Raw genomic sequence first — 26453 nt, 5'->3', positions numbered from 1 at the left:
TCAGAAGTTCTAACCCAGTCAGCTATAATCCAGTTAACGATTATCAAACGACCCCTAAGTACATATATAGAGTACATATCCCCTATCAGAAAATGTTTTGATAGTATTACTTATACTATATCTACTCTTATTTTCTATGTGACATTTATGGCATGATTGTACATTGCATGAATCACATCTCAAATGTGTTTAAATTAGAAAATTCTATATTGATTTGAAACTTTGTTTAAGAATCGTGATTGTGCATCACATATAGGATGGGTTGTTTTGAGAGTTACGAGGCCTAATGGATTAATTTCTTGAAGTTTGAAAGATTAATTTCCTAGAGTTATAAGCAATATGCTTAGTGGCAAAATTTACAACTCCATTCTATGGGAATTATGGTAAAGATCACACAATTCTTTAAATTTTGCAAAGGTTTATTTCCTCTTGTATGACCTTTGTGGCCATTATGACTTGTTACGTTAATGGCAACGAATTGATTTACGAAGTAGATTCAATCCGGAAGAAGCCATAGACTATTTCGACCCTCAAATGAGAGGGCCTTATCTGAGAATAGTGAACTTAGGTTGGGGTTTAGATGCATATACATTTGCATTTGCATTATTTGAGTAAACTTTATCTAAAAAATTTTGATTCATTTATTAATAATTATTGAGCATATTTTATAAATGTTTTGGGAACTAAGACTTGGGAGTTGGTTCGTTTCCACTAACCGATTACATTCCATGGTCTAATTTTGGTATTACTCACCAGGCTCCTCAAACCTAACATTATTATTTTGGCATGTACCCGAAAATGAGGATGAGATCTATGGTTAAAGACTACTTGGAAATTTAGAAGGTCATGATTTGTTTTGGTTCGTTTTAGCTTTTGTAATGATATTTGATTGATCATCATCATATTTGAAACTATAAAATTTTGAACTTAAACTATTTAATCAGGCTTTTGAGACCAAATTCCGCAACAATGACTTTTTCAATAAATCTTTTTGCCGATATGAGGGGGGTTTCAACTTTTCACTTCATCTTTTATTGTACTATCTAGGTTTGACCTCAAAATTCCATGGGCATAATCCCAAGGTATAACATAATGGTATGTTAATTTCCTTTCTACAGTATTAGAAAAAATCCCTCACCTCTTGCCTTTAAACATCGTGTACTACTTACTGCACAACATGACTTCCTTAGAATGTCGACTTTCATTCCTTTTATTTCCATGGTGGGATTTCTTATCATCTCCCACACATAGTGTTTTGTAAATCCACGAAGGAGCAACTAAGGAACAAATATCGAAATTTCTTGGACATCTAAGCTTATCATTTAAAGATTTCATTTGGAAAGTTGTTTCATTTATAATCCAAGTATGGAACCTATAAAGACACTCACTTACTTTCGTCACTTTCTTTCCCACAAAGTACTAATAACCTCTTATAATCACTTTTAGCAAAGTAACCATTTCCTATTATATAGTTCTTAAAAAAAAATTTTAGTTGTTTGGGACTCTCATATCTCTCTCCTAATTCAGATTTCATTTTTTTTTTTCCAATCAACCACGGGCTTGTGAATATTATATTGGACCAAAAATTCTTAATTTTATTCATCCATATTCTTGTCCAAACTTCTAAAGTGGAAATAATCATTAGAGAACTCTTCTTCATACTCATCCCCTTAATACAACTCTAATAATACATCATCTTCTTTATGACTAGAGTATAACAAGTACAAGAAAATGATATGTTACTATGTTCAATTGTTCATGATAGAAGCATAAATGAACTTAAACGAACAACATAAAAGAATGTTCACGAACATAAATGAATGAACGAGACCATTGTTCATATTCGTTCGTTTAACTAAACAAACGATAATTTGTGTTCATGTTTGTTCATTTATTAAGCGTACATAAACAAACTTCCGGCTGAACAATTCACGTACCGTTTGCCGAATGTTCATTTCGTTTACCTCCCTAGGAAATTATATGGTAATTAGGAAAAAAAACAAACCAACGAAATAAATCTTTAAAATGTTGCAAATTTAAAGATCTTGTTGACAATATTCCTAAATAAAAAACAAATATTATAAAAATAAATAAATAAATAAATAAACAATTTTAATTTAAATTCGTGTGCATCAAAATTCCTTGCTCCATTCCTTTGCAGATATGGGCGCCAAATTGGTACGAAAACATTACGTTACTGCTTAAGAAACCGACCTCTGTGTAACCACTAAACTACCCTCTATTCCATCCTGTCAAAGCAAACATCTCTGAGTCGCAAACTGATTCACTCTCCGGCATGAGAACTCGCTTTCTTACCGACTTTTTCAACTCCTCCGCCACTTCTCAATCCTTACAAACCCTAGATTTCCTCCGATTTCCACCTCCTCAGCTCCCTTCACCCGAACTTTTCAACTTTGACAATCTCTCCTGTTTCGATCAAGTCACCTCTCTTAACACCTCTCCTGAAATCGAGAGATTTTCCGTCAATGAATCTCTCAGTAAGTTCTTCTCCGACGTCCTTCCTCAATACATCAATTCCGATATCGATCAGCAAACCGCGAGGGCTGTAACATCAGAGGTAACGACCGGGTAGCTTTAAGTCACTTTGTTTGATCATCCATTATTAGTTCGTTGCTCGCAATACGTCTATGAGCACCATATTAACTTCTGCTGAAGTTAACTTGCATCTATTAGTGGAACATTTGGTATTCAGACTGAAATTGTTTTGTGGATTCTGGAATACACCTACTCGTGATGTTGATTTCAAATTAATTATTACGAAGGTCGTTTGCTGTGATATCTGGTATAACTGCAAGAAGGAATTCAGATTTTGACTTTAAATTAGTTATTACCAAGGTCATTTTCTATGGATTATGGTATAACTGCATGCAGGATTCCGTTTTGCAAGTCTACTATTTGAATTTAGGAATTCCTAATTAAATAGTAGTAATGTGAATTCTGATTAGAAAAACTTAGACGTTTGCCAATCATAGAGCTAGTGGCTTTCAGTATCTTTGTGTTATAAGTTTTATTAGCTGATACTATTACAATTCACAGCTACACTGGATGTTATAAGATTGAAATTACCAAATAGGTTTAAAATGTATTATCTGATACTATCACAACTAGGAGTCTCTTATTTTAAAGTTTCTAAACTAATTATAGGAAGAGAAATATGAGAAATATCATTTGGTTTTATGATATGCCATAGAGCATAGGTTACATACTCTGGAATCGGAATACAACATATTTGGATTCAGTTTCAGACATGGACATCTTGTTCTTCATGATTGTTTAAGTTTTGCATTGAATACTTCAGTTGTTGTATTTCTTTAGTTTACATTTCTTTTTGAGTTTTATGTGATGGGAATAACTACATGAACAAGTGATATTTGTGCTTGCAAAGCCGGAGACACCAAAATTCCCAATAGCTTTGAAAGATTTTAATATCTTATCATTCATTTCATATTATTTTATTTGGACTAGCCTTTTCACTCATTGTATAACTATATGCTTCTGCAGGAGAAAATTGATGGCTGTTTAGATGGTGCTTCTAACAACATCTCTACATTAGTTGAATTTGAAACTCCAGAACTTCAGTTATCTTTGGTAAGAAACTTTCTCCAATCACAATTAACTTGTGTTCCTACAACTTAAGGATGGAACTAGTCATGTACATGTAACTATATATCTTATTCTCAGCATAAGTCTGTACTCTGTCACCTGCAGAAAGATTCTTGTGTTTTGCATGAGGAGAAGATGCAATTTTTCTTTGAAACTGCAGATGAAGAAGTTAATCTGGTACAAAACTTACCATAATATTCTTCGTGTTGAAACTTTAAAGCCACTTTCTTAAGGAAATACATTTTTTTACAGGATCTGCTTGATTTTTCACATGAGGTGCAAAAACTTCTGGATATACAGAAATCAATCTTCCATATTGAAGATTATCATGTAGAGTTCCAGGAAGATCATAGGTCTGATATCTTTGATAATGGCAGTTTGATTGAGGGCCAAATATCTTCCACTCGTAATACATTTCCTCTTTTGGAAATAGACGAGACAAGTCTGGGAATTAACAGCAATATATCTGAAGACAAACATATCATATTTGAAAGCAATGAACCCCAACAATGGATCCAAAAAGATGAATTGGCGTTTGATGACAATGAGCATTTTCTTTCTACAGAATTCAACATATTGGAACATCTTTTAAACCACCCTCCAGTTCCATGTCATCAATTTGAGGTATCATGTGTGAAGTTTGATCCAGAGTACATCATAAATGCCATTGATCATGGATATTCCTCTTTGACATTGACCCCACTTGTATTTGAGCCACTCAAATTCTTTGATACAAATACTTCCCATTTTTCTCAAGTGTTTTCTAACACTGAAGTTATAAATGAAAAAGAACATTGTGAACAGATGTTTGGGGACACAACCTTGATCACTTTCAATGGCTTAATTGTCGAACATGAACTTACTCTGAGAGACGATTCTTTCAAATCACTACCTGTTCCTATTTTTTCTGATCATGAAAAGATACTTTCAGTACAAGAAATGGTTGAGGAAATATTTCTGAAGTTGAAGCTGCAACCTTCCTCTACTTCAGATGATATATATTTGGATTGGCATTTATTAGAGGAGGATATTTCCAATTCCAGTCATAATATATTCACTTCTTTGAAGATGTTTGAGGATATAGACACTTACAGTGTGGATGCAGACATGAAATCATGTAACATTCAGATCCCGATTTTGGAGTTTGTTTTATTTGATGAATGTTCAGATGAGCAAAAATGTAAAGAGAACATTGAGGTGCTTAAAATACAAATGAGTGGAAATTCAATGGATTCTGTTCCTCATGATGGAATTGCTTCAAGTAAGTTAAATGATATAAACAAGAAGATGGAAATTGGAGAAGCTTTAGTTGACAATAAGGTGAACAAGGATCCTCAGTTTGTTGAATCAATGTCAGAGTTTAATGATCTAGACTTCTTCTTAAACTCCTTAGAGGATACTTTTGTCAAAAAGCAGAAAGAAACAACAGATAAGAAACCTGAAATGGATCATGCCCTTCCTGTGGTTTCATCTAAGAGTCTACTCAAGACACATGATTCCACCAAAATACCGGAATTGCCCTCAGCTATGGAATCAAAGAAAATCGACACAAACACGTGTTCGTTACCTGATGCCATTATAATTGTGAACACCCAAAATGTTGATACAGAAATGATAATTTCAAGAAGAAGCACATACCAAAAAATCCTTGCAATGGAGAAACAAGGAGTACAAGTTGTTGAAAGGGATTTAAATCTACCAGTTGATGTTATACTTAGTGCTGCAGTTTGTTTAGTGTTGTATGACATCAAAAACATTAGAACAAAGACATCTTCTTCAGATAGTGAATTATCTTCATGTGTTGAAAATATTGCAGCAAATGTTTTGACATCAATTAGTTTCGCTTTCAGTGGCTGCATTCTGGTAAGTATCATATGATATCAACCTCAAACTCAAAAGTCAAAATCACATTCATTTATTAATTTAAATTGACGTATTTGAAAAATAATTTTTTTTTACAGATATTTGAAGGAGAAGTTGGTTTCCTTGGTGGTATAATGGAATCATCAGCTGAATTATATGCAGCTGCAGCAAGTCTAGGAATTGACTTACAACTCTTTTGTTCATATTCATATGATACAACTGATGAGATAATAATCAACTGTATTTCACATGCTGCAAAGTCAACTAAAGGTCTATATCCCAAAATGCCTGAATCAGAAACATTAGCTGAATCATTTCTATCCAGATTCCCTTCAGTTAATCCCCTGTCAGCTCATGCAATACTCTCATCAGTCGGATCACTCATTCACTTTCTTGAAATGCCACATCAGCAAAGGGTTTGTGCTGTAAAAAAGTACCTTGTTCCTGAATCAAGCATCATATTGTTCACTGCTTTGTGTAAATATGGAGAAAGAGAAGATTCTAAATCAGGAATGACAGATTGCTGTTCTTCAGTTTCTTCTGGACATGATTCTGGACATTGTTGTCCTAAAATTGATCATGAGTCAAAGAAAAGAAAGTACATTGACATGCCCATGGATTACTCGTTTAATGATGTTACATGGGATACTCCAAAAATCAACATGGACTTTGATGAGATGTATTTTGGTGAAAAACAAAGATCTAAAGGTCTGCAAGAAGGGTATAAAGGTCAAGTTATTGACATTAGTGATGATGACATGGCAGGTGAGGACTTCACCTTTGGGCACACTGTATCTTTTCCAACAAGAAGTGCTCCAGACAACTATGGAACTAGAAAAAATGATTGGTGGAGTCTTCCTAGTTTTCCTACAGCTGCTGAGATTACACTGAACTCACAAACAGATTTAAAAGTGTCCTCAATAGTGAATTCTCCAATGAATTTTTGTAAAGAGAAGGGAGAATGTAAGAATGATGAGACACCATTATCAAAAGCTATTTCATCAGCTCAACCACAGAAAGGGTCACCATGGACTATAGATTTTTTAAACAGAATTAAGGAAAAGAGCAGGATGCGTCAGCAATCTCTTCCATTAATTTCATCTGCTCCTTGTTTTGGACACTCAGGGAATTCATCAAAGTTTAGAAAGAGAAAAAGTCCATCTATACTTGACTTTTATAGGTACAAAAGCAACAGCAACAGCAAAAGCAACATGCAAAACATGGAACACAAACAAAAGGGAACAATTCAATTATCACATTCATCAAAACCTGTAAAGTCATCATCACCTTTATTGCCACAAACATGGACACCAACTGACAAGAGAGCAAAAAGGGTTTGTAATTTTTATTCGTACTTCTAAATATTCTAATATTCATACTTCTAATGTGTATAAATCTTACATGAAATTCTTTTACTTTGTTACAGAAGCTAACTTTTGCTACAGATGGAAGCAAGGGCCAAAGCAAGCTAATTTGGAGTGATAAGACTGATCATCAAACTCTGAACAGAAGATTGTAATGTTGAGGTAAAAGTAAAACCCCACAATATGTTACAGTTATTATTATCTACTGTAGTCCTATTTCTTCTTACCATTTCGAATATTTCTCAAAGTCATTACCAGTTGTTGTCTTTCACCTTCCACCTCAGCAAATCTAAGACTTATTTCTGTATATTTTTCTTGCATCTCTTTCAGTTCACTTTCCATATGTTTGTTCTTTTCATCCAATGATGATATTTCACTTAATAATTTGTTGATCTTCTGCTCATCTTGCTTGCTAGTGCTCACATCACAATCTACTTTACTTTCCTGTAAATTAGTCATCTGATGAGTTAATGACCTTTTATCGTGCTATTCAAGTAGATTTTTGAGTAAATTACAACAATGCCCCCCTGAGCTTTCTGATTTTTGAGTTATTGACCTTTTATTGTGCTATTCAAGTAGATTTTTGAGTAAATTACAAAAATGGTCCCTTAGCATTCTGATTTTCTACCATGTAGTCCAAAAATGAAATCTTCTTCGCTTTTGGTCCTTATTACAAGTTTTCATATCGAATTTGGTCCTTGGAATCTTGTAATAAGGACCAAAATGTGAAGTCCCAAGGACCAAACCTTGAAATAAGGACCAAAACTGGACAATGTTTTAGTTGTGGATTGAACATGGTAAAAATCAGAAAGCACAAGGACCATTTTTGTAATTTATTCTTGAACATCCATAATCATTGACCTCTTCAATAGTTTTTTTATTCAATTTATCTAATTTATCTTCATGTATGTGAAATGTTTTAGAAAACCTGCTTATCTAAAGATAAAATCTAGAGTCCATATTGAGCATTGTTATAAATAAAAGATAAAATTATTACGTATATAATTATAAAAATAAAAAAGAAAAAAAATGTTATATCATTGTTACGAATTTAATTTGCAATATTTACCTGGAATAGTTTCAGATGTTTTGGCTGATCTTCCTTCTTCCTTAAGTTATGCTCTAATTTAGAAACCTCTTTCCTTAAGTTGACTTTCTCTGACTCAATTCCCAATAATCTTTCTTGCAACTCATTGTAATCACCTCTTAGCATTTTAAGTTCTGATTGCAAAGTTCTAATCATAACATTCTTTTCACTCATCAAACTTGTCCAATTTGTCGATTCCTTCTGTAGTTTTTCTGTTTCCATCTTTAAAGACCCAAATTCCATCACCATTACTTCTCTTTCTCCAACTTTTTCAAGCTCTAAAGACATTTCCTTAATTTGTTCTTCTTGCATATTCATTTGATCACAAAGCTTCTCTACTTCTTTCTTGTGTGTACTTTTCATCAACGAAAGCTCTACATTTGAGTTCTCAACTGCTTCTTGCATTTCTCTCATCTGTTGTTTCAAACTTTGATTTTCTAACCTTGCGTTTCTCAAATCCTCATCTGCTTCTAATTTGGATTTCATCAAATCTTCCACATCATCTTCAAAATCACGCCCTTGTTTCTCCAATTCTTTCTCTAATCCCTTAATATGCGTTTCATATTCACTAATCGTATCAAAAGATTGAGAAATTTCCAAAGCTTGATTCATAACCTTTTCCTCTAATCTCTTCACCTGGATTTCATACTGTTTAACCATGGTTAACGACTTGGAGTATTCATTCTCCACATTCTCTAATTTCAAAGACATATCTTCATTCTCTTGTAATAAAAACTTGTAATCGAGGGTAATATCGTCAACATGGACCTTCAACCCCTCTTTCTCCCTCTTTTCAACCTCTAGTTCACCATACAACTCCTTCATTGTAGCAATATCTTTTTTCTTTTCCTCCTCAAGTGCTTCTTTCTCCTCCTGAAGTTCAGTTACTTTCTTCAACAGATCTTGTCCTCGTTTATTCTCTTTATGTATTTGCTTACGAAGAGACTCCAACTCCAAATCTGACATTTCCACTTGCCTTTCCAACCTTGAAACATTACTTTTCAAAACTTCAACTGCATTTCTTGATGCTTCAGCATAAAGTCTCTGATCCTCATTGTTTTGAATTTGATTGTTATTGTTGCTGTTGTTGTGCTCTGGGCTGTTTATTAAATCAGCCATACTTCTATCTGAAAGTGAACCCATTGACCAATCTGTGCTTGATCTTTGCTTTTGATGCTTTTCAACCTTCTTATTCACAGGTTTTGAGTTCCTTGAAACAGTTGTATCCTGATTAACATTAAAAACAATCCATAAGAAAAATCCAGAATATTGTCTTTAGTAACTAACATATATTTATTATATAATGTAATTAATCTTACTTCAGCAAAATCAAGGATATTCCCGTTTTCACTGCTATCACTTAATTGATTCTTCAATCTGAGTGATTCAGACTTCAGAGACTCATTCTCTTCAGATTCCCTGAAACTACACCCAAAAATCGATGAATATTATTACATTGATTCATGTTAAAGAAATTTAAAATTGATTATTAATTAATTACCTCTGTTCATCTGTTCGTTGCATCTTTTGGATGAACACCTGTTCCATTTCGCCATTTCACAAGTATTAGTAAACAAAATATCAACACCATATATATATATATATATATATATATATATATATATATATATATATATATATATATATATATATATATATATATATATATATAAAAGCTTACATGTAAAATTGCACCAGAGTCTGAAGCTGTTAAGGGGAGAGAAAGTTGTAAAGGTTCAGTTGCCTCGGCAAAATTAGCAAAATCAACCCCAACTTCTCCAATAAAACCTGATTTCGAAGATCCCTGTATGTAATAACCCAAAAACACATTACGACAGAAAATCAAATGATGGGAATTTAATTTTTTTTTTAATAGTAGTTACTGTTTACCCACCGTTTGCACATTGAAGAAATAAATTTTCTCTTTATATGTTTCGGTTTTTTGATGTTTAACCAATTTAACCATCTCATAAATAGGATCTTCCCATGTACAAGTCCCTTCAACAACCGGTGCTTTCTCTAGTTTCGCTGTAGGCTTCCCAATATCCCCCGGAATCAAAGATATCATCAACCCTTTTCCTTTCACCTTTGGCACCTACAATCAAAGGTAAACTTTCAAAACTCAAAACCATAATCATTTTACAGTAAGTAAATACTAAAAACTAAAAACATATATGTATATACATTACCTGTGTTGCTTGAAATTGCAACTGGAACATGACTTTGATCTTGCTGTTTTGGGCCTTCCATCTTCCCGACTTGAACATCTTTCTCAGGTAAAATTACTCAATCAATGCCTCTGTTTCTGTTGTTTTTGTTTTTGTTGATGTTGCATTATGTGTTGTGCTTTGTAGTCATGGCATAAGGTACATAGCTGGCGTAGGTGGAAGAACAATAAATGATAGGGTAAGGTAAGAAGCCTTTTTCTTTATCACCATAAAAAAAAAGTTAAAAATAAATTATAATCCCAAATAAATCGATTAAAAAATGTACTTTAAGTAGACAACAAGGTAGGTAGCCATAGCCATTCTATATAATACTAGAATATAGTATTGCTCCATGTCAGAGTAACGTTCGAATTCGAATCCTTCAAAACCCGATACTCCATAGTTTTGGGTGTTAAAAACGAAGGTGTGATAACTGAGGTGGTATTTTAGGTTACTGAGGAAATATTCGAAATTAGGATATGTGGAATTTAAGGAGTATTATTTGGGGGACCAAAAACAGCACCAAACTTGGGGTTCCAGCTATATGGATGCTTTTATGGAGGCAGTCCCATATACATTATTGAAACATATGAAGTGGATGATGCCCTATTATGATTGACTGACGTGTATACCTTCCATCCCTGTTATTCAATAAATGCGTCTACCCATGTGAGGCCCATGTGCGTTACAACGTCTATCATGGACTTAATTATCATCTTTAATCTCACAACCTTTATTAAATCAAAGATTACTGCATACTAAAATACTATCACAATACTTCAATTAATTATGCCAATGATCAATCGTGAGATTCTAAAAAAAAAAAATTTCAAGATTTGCTTCTATTTTTTTTTTATAAATTTATATTAGGTGATTTATGTTTTTAGAAATTTGAAGTAGGAATTTTTTTGGATTTCTTTTAATTACACCAGACGTGTTTGACACAAAACGTTTGAGAGCTTCAAGTTTCTAATGTTTGACAAAACGTTCCGTTTTAAACAAAAAATCATTGTTTTGCACTACAAACATTTAACGTTTAGTTTAAACAAAACACATCATTCAATGTTTTCTATTTTTCTATTTAAAAATACATAATTCACTAATTGCAAAACTGGTGATATTTTTATATTACGATTGAGAACGGTCTAAAGTATCTTTTAATAAAGAACGGTCTAAAGTATCTTTTAATAAAGAATCGTCACAAATTGGAAACCGTTAGATACAATTATATTAATCTTTAGAGCATTTTCAACCACACTTTATTTTTAAAGTGTAAAATAAAGTGTAAAAAAGAGTTTATAATTGTCTATTTTCAATCTCACTCTAAATTTTATATAGACTCTAAAAATAAAAATAAAATGTAAAGTTAGAATACGTAGAAGATTATATATTTTACATTCCTACTAGAAAGGAACCCATGCTACGTATGTGGCAGAATTTATTGTTTGAAAATATTTATATGTAACAGTGGACTAAATATCCAAAAATGTGTGTCTGTGATAGAAAACATGAATTTTGGCTTCCTTGTGACATAAACACACAAAACATACAAAATGTGGGTCGGAGGTAACAACACACTGTGATGCTTTTGAACTTAAGTTTCAGAGAAACACATATTTGAATCAATTTTATAATGTTATATAGACTTGTATATTTACAAATATAAACAAGGCATAGTTTTGCAAATTTTGTGCTAACTATAAGGATGTAGCTGCCATTTTTCGGTCAACAGACATTACAGAAATGTTACCGTGTGATGACTTAAGATAAAATTAGTATGTAACTTCCAACAAGATGACACTTGATTAGTTTTGTGAATGTAAAATAAAATGACAGTTTTTAAAAAGAATTAGATGGCACAAAGACTCCTAAAAACGCTACCTCAAAAATACCAAAGTGGAGAACATGAAGAACAAGTCGAGTTAGCACCAATAACTTTCCTGTCCACCTTTCTAACATAACTTGCAAAGAGTGGATTATGTAAGGATTTTTTTTTAAAGAATAGCAATGTAATTTTAGTTCTTTTCCAAAAAATAACAAAATACCTGGAATAGTTTACATATAATAGTATATGTAACCTAAAACCTGTAATTGTGAGAACAATGAAATAAGTAACCATGAACAAAAATTAGGAGGGTACGATTAGATATCAGAAAAGCATAATAGGAGCATGTATTTACCATAAATAGTAACATATTTATTCTTTTTACAAAAAATAGCAACATACTTGATGTTCATTCCAATTTAAAGTGTAACTATTCATTTCTATTTTTCTTTATTTATAGATTATAAAATAGAATTAGGATGGAACATTTACTACTTTTACACTCTATAAATAAAGTATAATACAAGGATTCAAACCGGTTCGGAATTGAAAAAACTAAAAACTAAATACGCAAAAAACTAAGAACCAAAAACCAGACTTAATAACACTAACCACTTTCGGTTCGGTTTAAGAAATATGTTATCTAAAAAGTTGTTTGGAACAGGAGCGGGCCCGAACCGGACTCTTGAACCAAAAAATCGAAAACTGAATAGGCCGTAAACTAAAAACTGAGAATCGAACTAAATACCATTAACTAGTTCCAGTTCGGTTTTTCGGTACAAGTCTTTATTCATACAAATAATTAACAAAAATATTAAAAACATACAAAAATTATTCACAAACTAATTAAAAACATACAAACTATTTTGGTACAAGTCTTTATTCATGATGTATAACTATCTAAAGATTGAGAGAGTAGAGATACTTTAGAGGGAGAGAGCAACAGGTTATGTAACCCACCATCATACTCTTATACGGTACCACTTAATGTTCAAAGTCTTTGCCAAGCGATACCGCTGTTACTACCCACCGTCTACCCCACAACACATCCATTCCGTCCACCTTTATCAAATATTTTGTGTTAAACATTAAACATCAATAAAATTATCTCCAATTTAGAAAAATAACAATATCAGTTATAAAAAGTGCAACAAGTGACAACATAAAATTATTTAAATACTAATCTTATATTTAATATATGCCCTAGATGATAATTTTTTTGGCGGTAACTAATGTTGTATAGAGTAAATTAAGACTATGTTTGATAAATTAACCTAAAACTTAGCTTTTAGTTGAAAAGTTTATTTGATAACCGATTAAAACTAACTCATAAATGACAAATGTAAAATGACAAACACATTTAGATATATAATTAAAAAAATTTATAATGATGTATTTAAAAAATTTATGGAAAAAACGTCATAAGCTTGTTGCTAAGCTATTTCAAATAATTTTTTAAATTGCCAATTTATAAAATATTATTGTGGTTCTACCAAACTCTATATTGCAACAAGTTAAAAAAAGCTAGTTTAGTTGTACCAAATACAATATAAGATTTATTTATTTACACAAGAACGAAATGTTGTTTCTGTTGTAGTGTAGACTAACTTAATAAAAGATGTATATTTTTCTAGTTAGCATTTTTCTTTTTGAGGAAAATTGTGTAAGTAGGTACGATAAACATTATAAACAAAAATTTATTATAGTTAATTTAGTATAGTTAAAGTTAAGAGTAAGATAGAAAAGGGAAGTATAATTTTCTATTTTTCTAGGGATTGGATTCGAATATTTTAATGGAAGGAGAACATGATGCTCTAATCTTCAACTCTAAGATTTGATCCATTTTATTACTCCATCAGAAATCCTACATTTGCTGTACGTTGTCGTGTTGTTTCGTGAAGTTGTTTTTTACAGGGTATGGACAAAGCATTTAACAATGGCCCACTTGTATAAAGTCATCACTTGACCTTATTATCGATTTACATTACTAATCAAATTATCACCTAACCATACTATCACTATCTAAAAAAAGACCTTATTCCCTTGAAGTTGCTTTACTACACATTATTATTTTTTTAATTCCTTTTATTTTATTTTTTTTGTGCTTCATTTCATTTACTATTAGTAATAAATAGAGCAGTATCATCTTATTGACCTTGAACCCCTACCCAAAAAAAGAGGCGATGTTAACAAGGTGATAGAGCCTAGACATTGTATGTAAAGCTTTTGGTAGGATAAGGACCACATATAATCTCCTGTGTGTGTGGTTGTTGGGAATATTTATCCTTTATCCTTACCAAAGCTTGCTATGCACCTCATTTTCTTCAATGTTTCCTTTCCTTACTATCAATTTTTGACCTAATTTAGATCGTGTCATGTTAAAAAATAATGACTGATTTCCTACAACACATTTTAAGTGATACGTAACAACTAACAACTTATGTTAAAATGTATCTAATGTTTCATTGATTTTTGTTATGAAAACATTTTTTTAATTTTCTTTTGTTACCCATTCACTTAAAAGTTGTTAATGTTTAATTGAATATTAAATTGATCAATGGAAAGTAAATTTGGTAGAAGAAATTAATATAGGACGAATTAAATGATAGTCACCTTTTACACCATAATTCACATGTCACGGTTTAAAATGGTTTTAGGCTTTAAGCCCATCGACTTAAGAAAGTCCATGTAGAGGTGTATTGATTCATTCCATACAAAAAAAAAAAAGGATTAATCAAGACTTTTGGAATGCACATGTTAATATAATACTTTCCTCCTTTTGCATTACACAAAATTGTAAAAATGGTCATTGTGATATTATTTTTTTGGGTTTCAGTTCAAACCTCAATTTTTTTGGATTCATGATCTTTTTGGCTTAGTTTGTAAGTAAAATTGGTCCCCCAACTTAACTTTCGTTAAATTGTTGCTGTTAACCCCCTCATGTGCCTCCCACATGAGGGTATATTTGTCTTTTCACTTATAAGGACCATTTTTGCACATAAAATAAATACATCCCTTTTTTTTTAAAAAAATAATACTTATTTATTTATTTAAATAATTAAAAAATAAAAGAGGTCTCTCTCTCTCTCTCTCTCTCTCTCTCTCTCTCTCTCCCTCTCTCTCTCTCATATCACCAACCACCACCATCGTGTTCCTCACTCTTTGTTGATGATCGGAGCTAGCCAAACACCCTCACATGTGCTTCTATTACTACTTGCGTGGCTCCATCAGACCAGCTCCCTTCGACTACCTGTCACCGTTCACTGCCCCTCCCTTTGAGTTCACGTCGGCAGAAAAGAAACGAGAAAGGAAGTAGAACTGCCATTGCACGCTGCCACCGTGAGGACTCCGATCACCACCACCTACAATCTCCTTCTTTCGCTGATCACCGTCAGACGAAAAGAAAGACGAGGCAACAAAGCCACCACTGCAACTCTGCCACTGCTGCTATAATCTTCATCTGTGTAGCATTTCCTCTGTCACACCCCCGAACCAGGCGGCGGAAACGTTCGGGAGCTGTCGTGACTTAATTGAATACCATAACATTGAATATATATGAAACGTAACAACATTCGTCACTATGCATTAATATAGTACAACCAGCAAAGTTTACATGAAGTACATTGTTTAAACATTACATTCCCAAAATAAATTGTTCGGTTCGTTAATAAGTAAACTGCAAGCCATCACTGAGTACGATTTCCTTTGAGTCACTGGTTCCCTGAGAATACAAGTATTTTGAAAAACGTCAACATGTGAAATGTTGGTGAGTTCATAAGCGGTATTTGAAAAAAAGACTATGTTTCGTATCGTTTGAAAACCACCAGAAAATCCGATATTTTCTGAAAAGAAAAGCTTTTGAAAACGTTTGTGAAGATCCATAGGTATGCTTGTTTGTTTCTATACTTGTAAAAATTGTTCATTAAAGTTGTATGCATTTCGAATCCGTATGTATTGAAAAACCTTAGGAAAACTCGATGTCTTCCTAATTCTTTGAATTCCATGAAATTACATTGAAACCATTGCATAGCGTGTAGTGTCAGTCCCAGGCGACGTTGGATTATTTTTGAGCATGCTACAAACACGCATTACACAAACGACCAGTTTATAGCTATACTAACGATCCCGTAGGCGTCGTCCGTACTAATCACGTTATCCAACCGCCCTGACTACGTGTAGTCCCACATCCGAAGAGAAAGAGGACACGAAGGCCTCGATGACTCCATTAACCGGTTGGGGATAAAAAATGTACGAGGGGTCCCAGACCCGCCTCGCATGAAATGTCGACTTTACTAGCAATACCAAAGGGCCCTTGGGGACCAATAGTATACAAGCCATTGAAAGTCCTTTTACGTTGTGTTAGATCGGTAAAACCCAACACTTCGTAAGATAGAGGTCTTCGGGCCTTAAGATCAGGTCATTGGGCTAGCTAGGCCCAACAAATAAGATTTTACACTTTTGGGGCCCAAAGATGGTGCGTAGACGTCTGTGCACACTCGCATGTATAATGAATTCCCAAACGTTACTTGTATGAATCGTAGTGTCGTCGTGTTAGTAGTTTCGGATTTTTATTGGTTCGAGACCGAACCAATTCGTTTAACGACTTTTGGTATTGTTGTGTATTGTATTTCGTCGACAGTCGCGGTGCCATTGTTTGATCAAATTGCATGTATTGAATTAGCCTTGGAAGTTTTCTGTTTTCAGCCCCTCATTGTTTGTAAAATTTACTTTTTCAACCCTTTAATTAAATAATTTTCCGGTTTGGTCCTTAAATCATTTTTCTTGACATTTTAACACCAAAACTTATTGAAATTGATATTTTTCAGCATATTTTTCATTGAAAACAGTTTAAGCCCCGGAAATTGCAGTTTTCTCGGTTATAACCCTTCTTTTTCGCAACTTTGACAATTTTGGCCCAAAATGGAAAAATTTTGCAACTTTGGTCCTTTATAATTTTAAAAAGCATATTAAACCTTTGAAAAGTACTTGGAACACTAATAGTCCACTGTTTTACAGAAAAACACAGTTTTGGCCCTCCAAAACAGAAACTTTCGCATAATTGGCCCTATTGGGCCGAAAATGTCATTTTTAGCCCATTAAGCTTGAAATTTATGTTTTTAATCCTCCAACAAGTATATTTTCAGAAAATACATTATGAAAACTGTTTTGACTCATCTACCCCATCAGATTTCGAAATATTTCAGTTTGGGCCCTTTAACTTTATATTTTTAGCATTTTATGTCCAAAAATTGAGTTTTTAGTCCAAAGAAAATGTTACTAAGCCATTTAGCTATTTTTCTTGGAACACTTTGTATGTAGAGATATACTTGATGCTAATATCATTTAACACAAGGTATATCTCGGTTTTGAGGGGTTTTATGGCTAGATCCAACATTATAACACACAACAACACACATATAAGCATGGAAATCATACAAGGCATACAAAACACATATAGATCTACACTTTCACTTGTATTTCCCCCCCCCCCACAAAACTCATAAAAACAGAAAATAGGGGGTATGAAGCTCACCTTGTTTGAAGCTTTCGGTTTTTGAAGAAAAGATGGAAGAAAAATGAAGTGATTTTCGGCCTTAGCACCTTTCCTTGGTAGATCTCGAGTTTGGTGACTTCTAAGGTGCATGATCACAATTTTGGCATGGATTAGGAAAAGATTTTGATGACAAAAAGAATCTAAGTCATAGATCCAAACATAATCTTACCTTAGATGAAGAATTTGTGGAAATTTCCTCTTTAATGCTTCCTAAATTTCGAGATCTTTGAGTGGAGAGGGAGGAGTGTTCTTGAGAGAGTTGGGAGATTTTTGTGAATGTGTGTGTGTTTGAATATGGCCGAGAGTGAGAGAGAGGAGAGAAGAGAAGTGATCTTTGATGAGATAGGTGCTTGGAAGTATGAGTCCCATGCATGGATATCTTTTGGTTAATAATGAGGTGGCATGAGAAAGTCAAACCTTTCTCTTGGGCTTGATTTGGGCCGAAAACATGGAAGGAAAAAGGAAAATTTGGGCTTTTTGCTCCTAAGCCCAATATTAGAGTTAGTTTGGGTGAGTTTTAACATAAAAGAATATAGTATGATTTTTCCATTTTCTTGTTGGACTAGTTTAGGGTATTCATGGATCAAAGCTTTAATTCATTTCATTCTAGGCCCAATATGGCCCAAAATTTTTGAAATAAATTAATGTGGGTCCAATTAGAGCCCAATTAGGGTTCTAAGCCCATGATAGTCTAATTGGAAGCTTATTGGTCCATTTGGGTCCAATAAGGAGGTCCTAGTCCAAAATGGACTTAAACAAGGATTTCTAGGGTCTCCAATTGTTTGATGACTATTTGTAGTACTTGTATGATGTATTTGATTGAAGTTTTTGATGTCATAATCATAGGTGTCACACATGTTCTTAAGTTTTTGATTCACATTAGCTTGAATGTATAGATTACATGACACAAAATTTCCAGTTGTGACATCCTCACACCACCTTTTGCCACCCATCGACCACCAGTTTGATAATACAGCAGGTAACGATCACCACCACTCTTATTTCGGTATATATGTGTCGAGATTTAAGGCCGATTCACCGAAACTAATAGACCCATCAATCCATCTTCTCCTCCACCTCTTAATTTGACCACCGCCTGTATGGTTGTATCTATCTCACAAACGTTTTTAAATCAAGAACCAGGGCATACATCTCTTCTATGTGGAGAGTTAAGACCACCATCTCTATTGAAATCATTCTCTCTTCTTCTACACCGTCTCGTTGTCCATCATCAGAACATCACCGTAATCCTTTTCAATATGCAATTCGAGAACATAAGGAAGAAGGGGCTGCGATTTGAATCTGTACAGATGAGAAGAAAGGCACACGGGATAAGTGATTATGATTATCAATTTTTAGTTCACTTAAATATGCCCCCAAAGTGTTTGTTAAATGTCAATGAGAGTTTTTATTTGTTACGATCCATATTTGCCTTAAACCCCTTTTGTTATTATGTGAATTTGTGATTTCTTGAGAAACACGGTGGTGGTTGTGACAACCCAAAAAATTCCGTTAGCTTTAACGTCGAAATTAAGTACGTCAAAAATTAGCCAAATTTATCCCAAAAATATTTTTGACCGGATTTAAACCCGTTGGAATATTTTAAATAATATTCGTCAAACAAACCGAAAAGAAGGCGGTCTAATTTTAAAATTTGTTGTGTTTAACGGTAGTCGTGAAAAACTTCGTTCGCGGTTGGTGTCGGGTGGACCCCCAACCAGGCCATAAACTCCACCCTATATAAGGGTTGAGCGGGTTTCATTCCAACCCTTTTCACACCTTAGGAGTCTCTCTCTCTACTTTCTCTCTCTACAAATCGGGTTTGGTCCAAAATCGCCTCTTTCAAGCCCCAAACTAGTAAGTGATCTACCCTAACTTGTTGTTTAGCTCATTTAACTTACAAATTCGTGTTTAGATTACCCAAAACCCTCAAGAACATGAGTTTACGGTCCAAGAATACTATTGGACTGTAAACACTCATAAATGGGGTTTTGATGCCCAAAAACCCTTCCAAACCACTTATGGAGCTTAGTTATGACTTAGGGGCTTACATGAAAGGACTTAGAACACCAAAATCTTAACATATGGGGAGTAAACATGAGTTTACGGTCTAAGAACATTCTTGGACCGTAAACCCATCTTCAAGGACCATAAACACCTTTTTGGGTGTTAAACTACCTCTCAAACACCTCCAAAAACTTCCATGAGTGCCTAAAGCCTTGTAATCCTTCATGTGATGCACCAAAACACATGATTCATGGACTAACATGAGTTTACTATCCTAAACTCATGTGTTTAAGGTAGTAAACTCCCCAATAACACCTTCATAGACCGTAAACACCTTTCCAAGGTGTTTAAGTGCCTTTAACACCTTCCTATGCTCATATAAGTGACTAGAACCTTGCCTACATAGCCTAGAACCACCAAACAACAAGAGAAATGGACTAACATGAGTTTACGACCGTAAAATCATGTGTTTACGGCCGTAAACTCCCAAGGGAGTGGTCCAAGGACCGTAAACTCCATAAAATGTCCATTTCAAGCCCCAATCACTTCCATAGCCCTTGATTCGACCCTAGCATGATTCTATGAGTGAGATAAGACCTTTAAACATCCCATGACACCACTACCATGAGTTTACGGCCGTAAACTCATGGGGGAAGTGGTCTTGAAACCGTAAACACCCATAAGGGCCATCATTTGAAGAGTAAACTCCAATGTGAGTCCATACACACCTTTTATGCAACCCTTGGTACTTCTAGCACTTGTAGCAAAGTGTTTTTATGTAGTAAGACATCCTTACTTGCTTAATTAGTTATTAAATGACTAATTAGATACTTAAATGTATCATTACATGTTAAATAGGATTCGCGTGTGTGGTCAAGTCCTCACTTGACACTTAGCATCATATACCGTCCATTCATCCGAAACGCCAACGTCAGGTGAGTTTATACCCCTGAATTAACCTTTTAAATGTTTTTACATGCTTTTATTGGGGGGGGGGGGGATACAAGTTAAAACATGCTAGTTATCATATCAATCATATGTGATTAATAACCCGCATGCAAAAGGATTTATCACACTTTCAGCTGTTTTACCAAGTATAATACTATTGATGGTTTTCCAAAACGTTTTTACTTGTTTAAATCTTTTCTCAAATTGTCTCCCGCGCCGTATGTTTTACTTCAAAACCAGTTACGACAGTGTTTTAAATAAAGGTTTTCTTTACTTATATTGTTTTATCAAATTATATTCAAAACGTGTTTATTAACGGTTTTCAAAGCTTGTTTTACATAACGATATCAAGTCATAAATTCCTATTTTTAAAAGGTTTTCCAAAGGTTTTACCAAAGTTTTCTTCTATGCTTCTATGCTTCTACTTCGTTAAATGCATGCATGTACTTGTATAGTTATATAAATAATGTTTAAAAGACTTAGGAAGGCTAGTTCGCCCTATTTCCTTTTCCTCGTTGGGATGTGGTCTGGTGGGTATCGGATATCCGTCCGAAGGTCGTTTAAGCATTAGTTATATATCATGTATACATGTATGGACATAAAGGTTTACATCGACCAGTTCATTTCCCTTGGGTAGCAAGGGCATCCTTCCATTCATCATTCATAGATCAGAGACACTAGTAACTATTATAGGAATAGTTAGGAGCCTCTATTTACTCTTTCTAGTACGAGAATTCCAAAGGAGTCCGTTCATTCGTGAGTCTGCATCATTATTCCAGTACTTACAATAAAATTCAGAATCCGAGATGCATCTTCAAGACACGGACCTCCCCGTTGTCGAGTTGGTAACCAGAGTCTCCTGTAGGGAGAGCGGGCATTGTGTGTATAGATTTATACGGGACTGACACTCTCACACCCTGACTGCTAGCTACAGTCCCTGACCTACCAAGCCAAGGGGTGACAAATGTCACATTCATACCGACGCTTGCAGGGCGTCAAGTTCTCTACTGTCAATCAGTATGGTTACGAGTATCTCCATGTTTACCTTATAATTCATGGCCTTAAGGTAACAAGATTTATCACTGTATTTCCTTGTTTTAGACTTTGCTAGCTGTGTTGTTCATTTGACACTGTCTGGAGTCTGTATTCTCTTGTTTTAGACCTTGCTAGCTGTATCGTTCATTTGATACTGTCTGGGGTCTGTGTTTCTTTGTTTTAGACCTTGTTAGCCGTATCGTACATTTGATACCGCCTGGGGTCTGTGTTTCCTTTTGTTAGACTGAGCCAGGCGTATCATTCATTCGATACTCTCCTGGAGTCTATGATTTTTTTTGCCTTAGTCAGCAGTATTTCTGCTGAGGCATATGTTATTTTCCCCTAGTATTTTTACTAGTGATATTCTCCTACTTTCTTTAAAGTCAACTACCGTATTTCGGTAATGATAGTTTTTAAGGGAAAATTACTCTTTAAAACATAACTCTGTCGAGTCTTGGTAGAAGACTGATGTTATTTAGAAAATATAGGATTTTCTGGAAAGGACGCTAATACACCGTAGATTCTAAACTACTACTTTTCATAAAGTTATCTTGAATAAAAATGCTCACTTACACAAATGACACTAAATACTTATGAACTCACCAGCATTTATAAAAATGCTGATACTCGCTTTCAAAATAACTTGTATTCTCAGGTCAGCGATAGACAGGTACATTCCGGGAGCTTTTGTGGAGACAGCCTAGTACCAAACTGCACCTATTTTATTACTTGTATTACTTTGATGTTGCTATGAAATGTAACTTATGTAAAACTATTACTATTAATGCAATGGTTGTTGTACTTTGATTACTATACTGCATATGTTGTGATACTTGATATGACGTCATCCACCCCAGAACGTTTCCGTCGTTCCGGTTTTGGGGTGTGACAGTGGTGGCTGGTGATATAAGAATGAGAGGAAGATAGGGGTTGAGAGAGAGAGAGAGATAGACCTCTTTTATTTTTTAATTATTAAAATAAATAAATAGATATTTTTTTTAAAAAAAAAGGGATATATTTATTTCAGGTGCAAAAAATAGTCCCTTATAAGTGAAAAGACAAATATACCCTCATGTGGGAGGCACATGAGCGGGTTAACAACAACAAATTAACGGAAGTTAAGTCGGGGGGACCAATTGTACGTACAAATTAGGCCAAAAGGACCATGAATAAAAAAATCGAGGTTTTGACTGAAACCCCAAAAAAAATGCCTACTACATGGACCATTTTTGCAATTTTGTCTTTGCATAACTTACTAAAAGTATAAATAAAGATCAAATTAGGTGTGTTCTTTTTCAATGAACACAAAGAAGGAAAGGAAAGAAATAAATAGGATATAGGTCTCACACCTCTAACACTACTAAGTGCTAACTACATACGTCTCAACTACAATCATTGTGAACCTGATGTCAACATGGCATGCAAGACAAAATGTTATATTTTAATGCTCTAACGTCCTCCCATAAGCAAAACATGGGAAGTAACTTGAAGCTTGGACAAATCTCGGCCGCTCGATGATTTGATTTGACTTATGTGTCGGGCCCGGTCAGAACTGAATTGATGTGTTCGATTAAGTTCTATGTCAAATAAATCAGAGATCGAGAAACCTAAATGCTTGACTGATCATTCCATAGAATTGTCAGCATGATATCTAACAGAGGACTGTACGATCCCTCATCTAAAGGACAAGATTGATTAGATCAGAGTTTGACAGTGTGTTTGAGAGCTACGATTGCAAATCGAATTGTACTTGTGCATATAGTTACTAGACTTATCCAAGTGGGAGACTGTTGGAATAGTGTCTAAGGCTGCAACTATATTAGGCAAATATTTGACCCGATTGTGCATGGTCCTTTTGGGTTGCCTTCACCATAGCAACTTGATAGGATGATTTATTAAGAGAGAATAAATATTATTAATATATTATGAGAATAATATAAAGAATAATAATATTGTTATTTGATTAATATAAGTCATAAATTAATTGGTATTAATTTGGTGACTTAAAGAGATTAATTAAATAAGAGGGTATAAACTGTCAATTGTTTGATAGTTAAACTTTAGACTGTAAATCCTTATTGGATAAAGGATGGACGAATTCTAGAAGCTAGGGATAGCTTAAAATCGTCCAAGGTTATCTAAGGAATGGATTTGGATTGCTTTAAGAGAAGATTATCCAACTAGGGTTTAAGTTGTAACCCTTAAGGAGTCTACAAGTATAAATAGACCCTATGGCAAAGGGAAATCGGCATCTTATCTCAAGTAGAGAATCCCTGGCCGAATTTCCTCCCCTCTCCTCTCTCTCAAATCATCTCCTTGCTATTTGGTGTTTGTAAGCCATTAGAGGAGTGACAATTGTGACTCTAGAGCTCCAAGACAACAAGATCAAACAAGAGATTCAAAGGTATGATTCTAGATCTGATTTTGTATTGCTCTTATACCTAACTAGTCATTAGAAGTCTTGGATTCAAAGCATGTTTAATTAGAAAGCCTAGATCCAAGCATTAGGGTTTTGCATGCGCACATAGGAAAGTTCTTATGGCTAAAACCCATCAGTGGTATCAGAGACTAGCTTGGTTTCTATTAAATTGTTGCTTGTTTGTTTGAAACTTAACTGCAAAATTCGTTTTTTTTTTTGTGTTTCTGAGTCATGGACTCGGCGAGTTGGCCTGACTCGGCGAGTCCCTTGGTGCACTCGGCGAGTCCAAGTGTCAGGAAAGGTCAGATTCGGGATTTCTTCATGATTATCTTATGGAAACTTACCTTAATCATATTAGATCAACCCTAATCCGATTTTTTGATATATATGACTATAATCTTGATCTAATTAAAGATATTTATCAACTAATAAAATATTTAATTTCCTTATGTGATAATTAATTAATTATTTTGATTAAATTGGTAATTATCTTGCAATAAATCTTGAATAAATCAAATATAGATAATTAGGAAATTAATTGTTAATTGGAATTATTTGTTATTTGATCCTCCATGTTTTAAATGTTTAAAACTTGTCCTCAAGTTTTGAAATTTATGTTTTGTGATTAAAAGTTTTAATATAGACAATTTAAATTTCAAACCCTAGATTTTTAAAAGTTTAAAATACAACCCTATACTAATATAATATTACAAGATTAATATATATATGTATAACTAAAATGCTAGTCTTACCGTTAGTAGGCCTCATTCACGAAGCCGATCTATAAGGTGGGTATAAGGTTGCGGCCTATAAAATGGTGCTTAATGGTTGTACACTCACACCCACTGCTTGCTTGATCGGTGGAGGGTCGTTAGCCGAACGGGTAGGATAGGGCAACCTCATCCTCTCATTAAAAGTATAATATGAAATACAAAGTAACTACATATTTTTTTAAATTTCCCAATCTTAGTTACTTTAGGAAAAGTGAATTGATGCAATCCCATGAAATTACACTTTGCACCCTTGCTAAGAAGTTAGTAGAGCGTGTGTGGTTTACCGGCACACTAATTGGTTCTAAGCAAAGGTGGCAAAGGGTGATTCATTGTTTATCATAGTTCGATGGAGCGTGTGTGGCTTACCGGCACATCGAATAGGTGATCATTACAATGAAGGCACCATGTGAATTTGCATGGTAATTCACACCCGCTTTGTGATCCTCGGTATCCCAGTCACAAACAAGAGGGGCATATCGAGATTTAAACATGCCATTGAATAGTTTCAATGAATCTCATCCAAACCTAGGAATTCTCAATACATTTAGGACTTATAGTTAGGTTTCTATGGTGGAGAATTAGTGAATCGTCATTCACTTACCTTCATATTATTTACGTGTTGGATTACGGCATCCCTTTTCTAATATGTAAATATTGTTGTTGGATCCTAGCCCTAATTTTTCTTATTGGGTGATAATTAGGGATTCATAATCTAACCTATCTTTGTCCTTTCTATTTGTAGATGTCGAACGCAAACAACGCTGCTGCTAGTTTTTTCACATTGATGAGCCTTTGTCAAAAGGTCACTTTCGATGGGACGAACTTTAGTGAATGGATAAGATACATTCGCACCATTGCTCGCTATGAGGATAAGGAGTATGTCCTCGATGAGAAGCTCGAGAAAATCAACCCCGAAATCGCTACTCCGGCTGAAATGACCGCTTTTGAAACTCACGAGCGAGATGCAACGAAGGTACATTGCATCATGATAGCCACCATGAACTCCGAATTCCAAAAGTCCTATGAGAACATGTACCCATACGAGATGCATCAAGACTTATTGGAGAGATACCACCAAAACGCGAGACAAGAGCATTATGAGATTTTCACTAACATGATTTCCGCTAATATGGGTCATGGAGAATCTCTTACCGTGCACCTGCAAAAGATGCAAAGGTATGTCGACCGCCTTCGCAAGTTAAATGTTGACTTCGGGGAAGACTTGGCGATCGACATGGTGCTTCACTCTTTGCCTCCGAGCTACAATCAATTTAGGATGACCTACCACATGAACAAAGAGGAGGTCACCCTAAGCAAACTCCAAGGTCTCTTGAGGGTCGCTGAGAGCAACTTCAAAGACAAGTATGTTGCACCAACTCCTAATCCACCCGCTGCTCCTGTCTTGGCTATTGGTCAAGGAAAGGGAAAGAAGAGGAAGGCCTCGTCTAAGAACTATCGCAAGGTTAAAGCCCGAGATGGTGCCTCTTCTAGTGGGACCAAAGTTGATCCTGCTAAGCCCTGCCCTAACCCAAAGGAGGCAGAGTGCCACCACTGCCATAAGATAGGACATTGGAAGAGAAGCTGCCCAGAGTACCTGCAAGCCATTAAGGAAGGAAAGATCAAGCCGTCTTTCGCAGGTATATACACAATTAAATCTAACGATTCTAATCATGCTATTTCTTGGGTTCTTGATACCGGTTGTGGTTATCACATTTGCTCTAATGTGCAGGGACTAAGAAGAAGTAGG

General features: G+C 34.5%; 2 protein-coding genes across 6 annotated transcripts; one reads left to right on the top strand and one right to left on the bottom strand.

Annotated features, from left to right (window-relative positions):
- The first annotated feature begins 2159 nt into the window (after positions 1–2159).
- Positions 2160–22327, top strand: LOC111901724 (protein SHORTAGE IN CHIASMATA 1). 4 transcript variants are annotated; one of them, XR_006187435.2, is made up of 9 exons: positions 2160–2578; positions 3523–3609; positions 3730–3801; positions 3877–5487; positions 5586–6821; positions 6914–7013; positions 9916–10045; positions 10293–10344; positions 22170–22327. XR_006187435.2 is itself a non-coding variant. In XM_023897606.3 (6 exons), exons 1-6 carry the CDS (start codon positions 2297–2299, stop codon positions 7004–7006), a joined length of 3381 nt encoding a protein of 1126 aa, XP_023753374.1. In that variant the 5' UTR covers positions 2160–2296; the 3' UTR covers positions 7007–8506. The 4 variants fall into 4 exon arrangements, 1 of the variants encoding a protein (XP_023753374.1); XR_006187434.2 differs by having other exon boundaries at positions 10293–10349; XR_006187436.2 differs by lacking the exon at positions 10293–10344.
- On the bottom strand, positions 6806–10680 carry LOC111901725 (uncharacterized). Of its 2 annotated transcripts, none has more exons than XM_042898543.2 (8): positions 10432–10680; positions 10128–10312; positions 9833–10033; positions 9620–9742; positions 9440–9477; positions 9258–9357; positions 7921–9165; positions 6806–7295 (listed from the first exon to the last, which is right to left on the bottom strand). In XM_042898543.2, exons 2-8 carry the CDS (start codon positions 10203–10205, stop codon positions 7065–7067), a joined length of 2016 nt encoding a protein of 671 aa, XP_042754477.1. In that variant the 5' UTR covers positions 10206–10312; positions 10432–10680; the 3' UTR covers positions 6806–7064. The 2 variants fall into 2 exon arrangements, with proteins under 2 accessions (XP_042754477.1, XP_023753375.1); XM_023897607.3 differs by having other exon boundaries at positions 9258–9363; positions 10432–10679.
- Positions 22328–26453: the final 4126 nt, after the last annotated feature.

The sequence above is a fragment of the Lactuca sativa genome, chromosome 9, assembly GCF_002870075.4.
Source record: "Lactuca sativa cultivar Salinas chromosome 9, Lsat_Salinas_v11, whole genome shotgun sequence".
In the NCBI taxonomy this organism is placed as follows: domain Eukaryota; kingdom Viridiplantae; phylum Streptophyta; class Magnoliopsida; order Asterales; family Asteraceae; genus Lactuca; species Lactuca sativa.
Note: the sequence above shows the minus strand (reverse complement) of the source record. Positions and strands in the feature narration are given on the sequence as shown.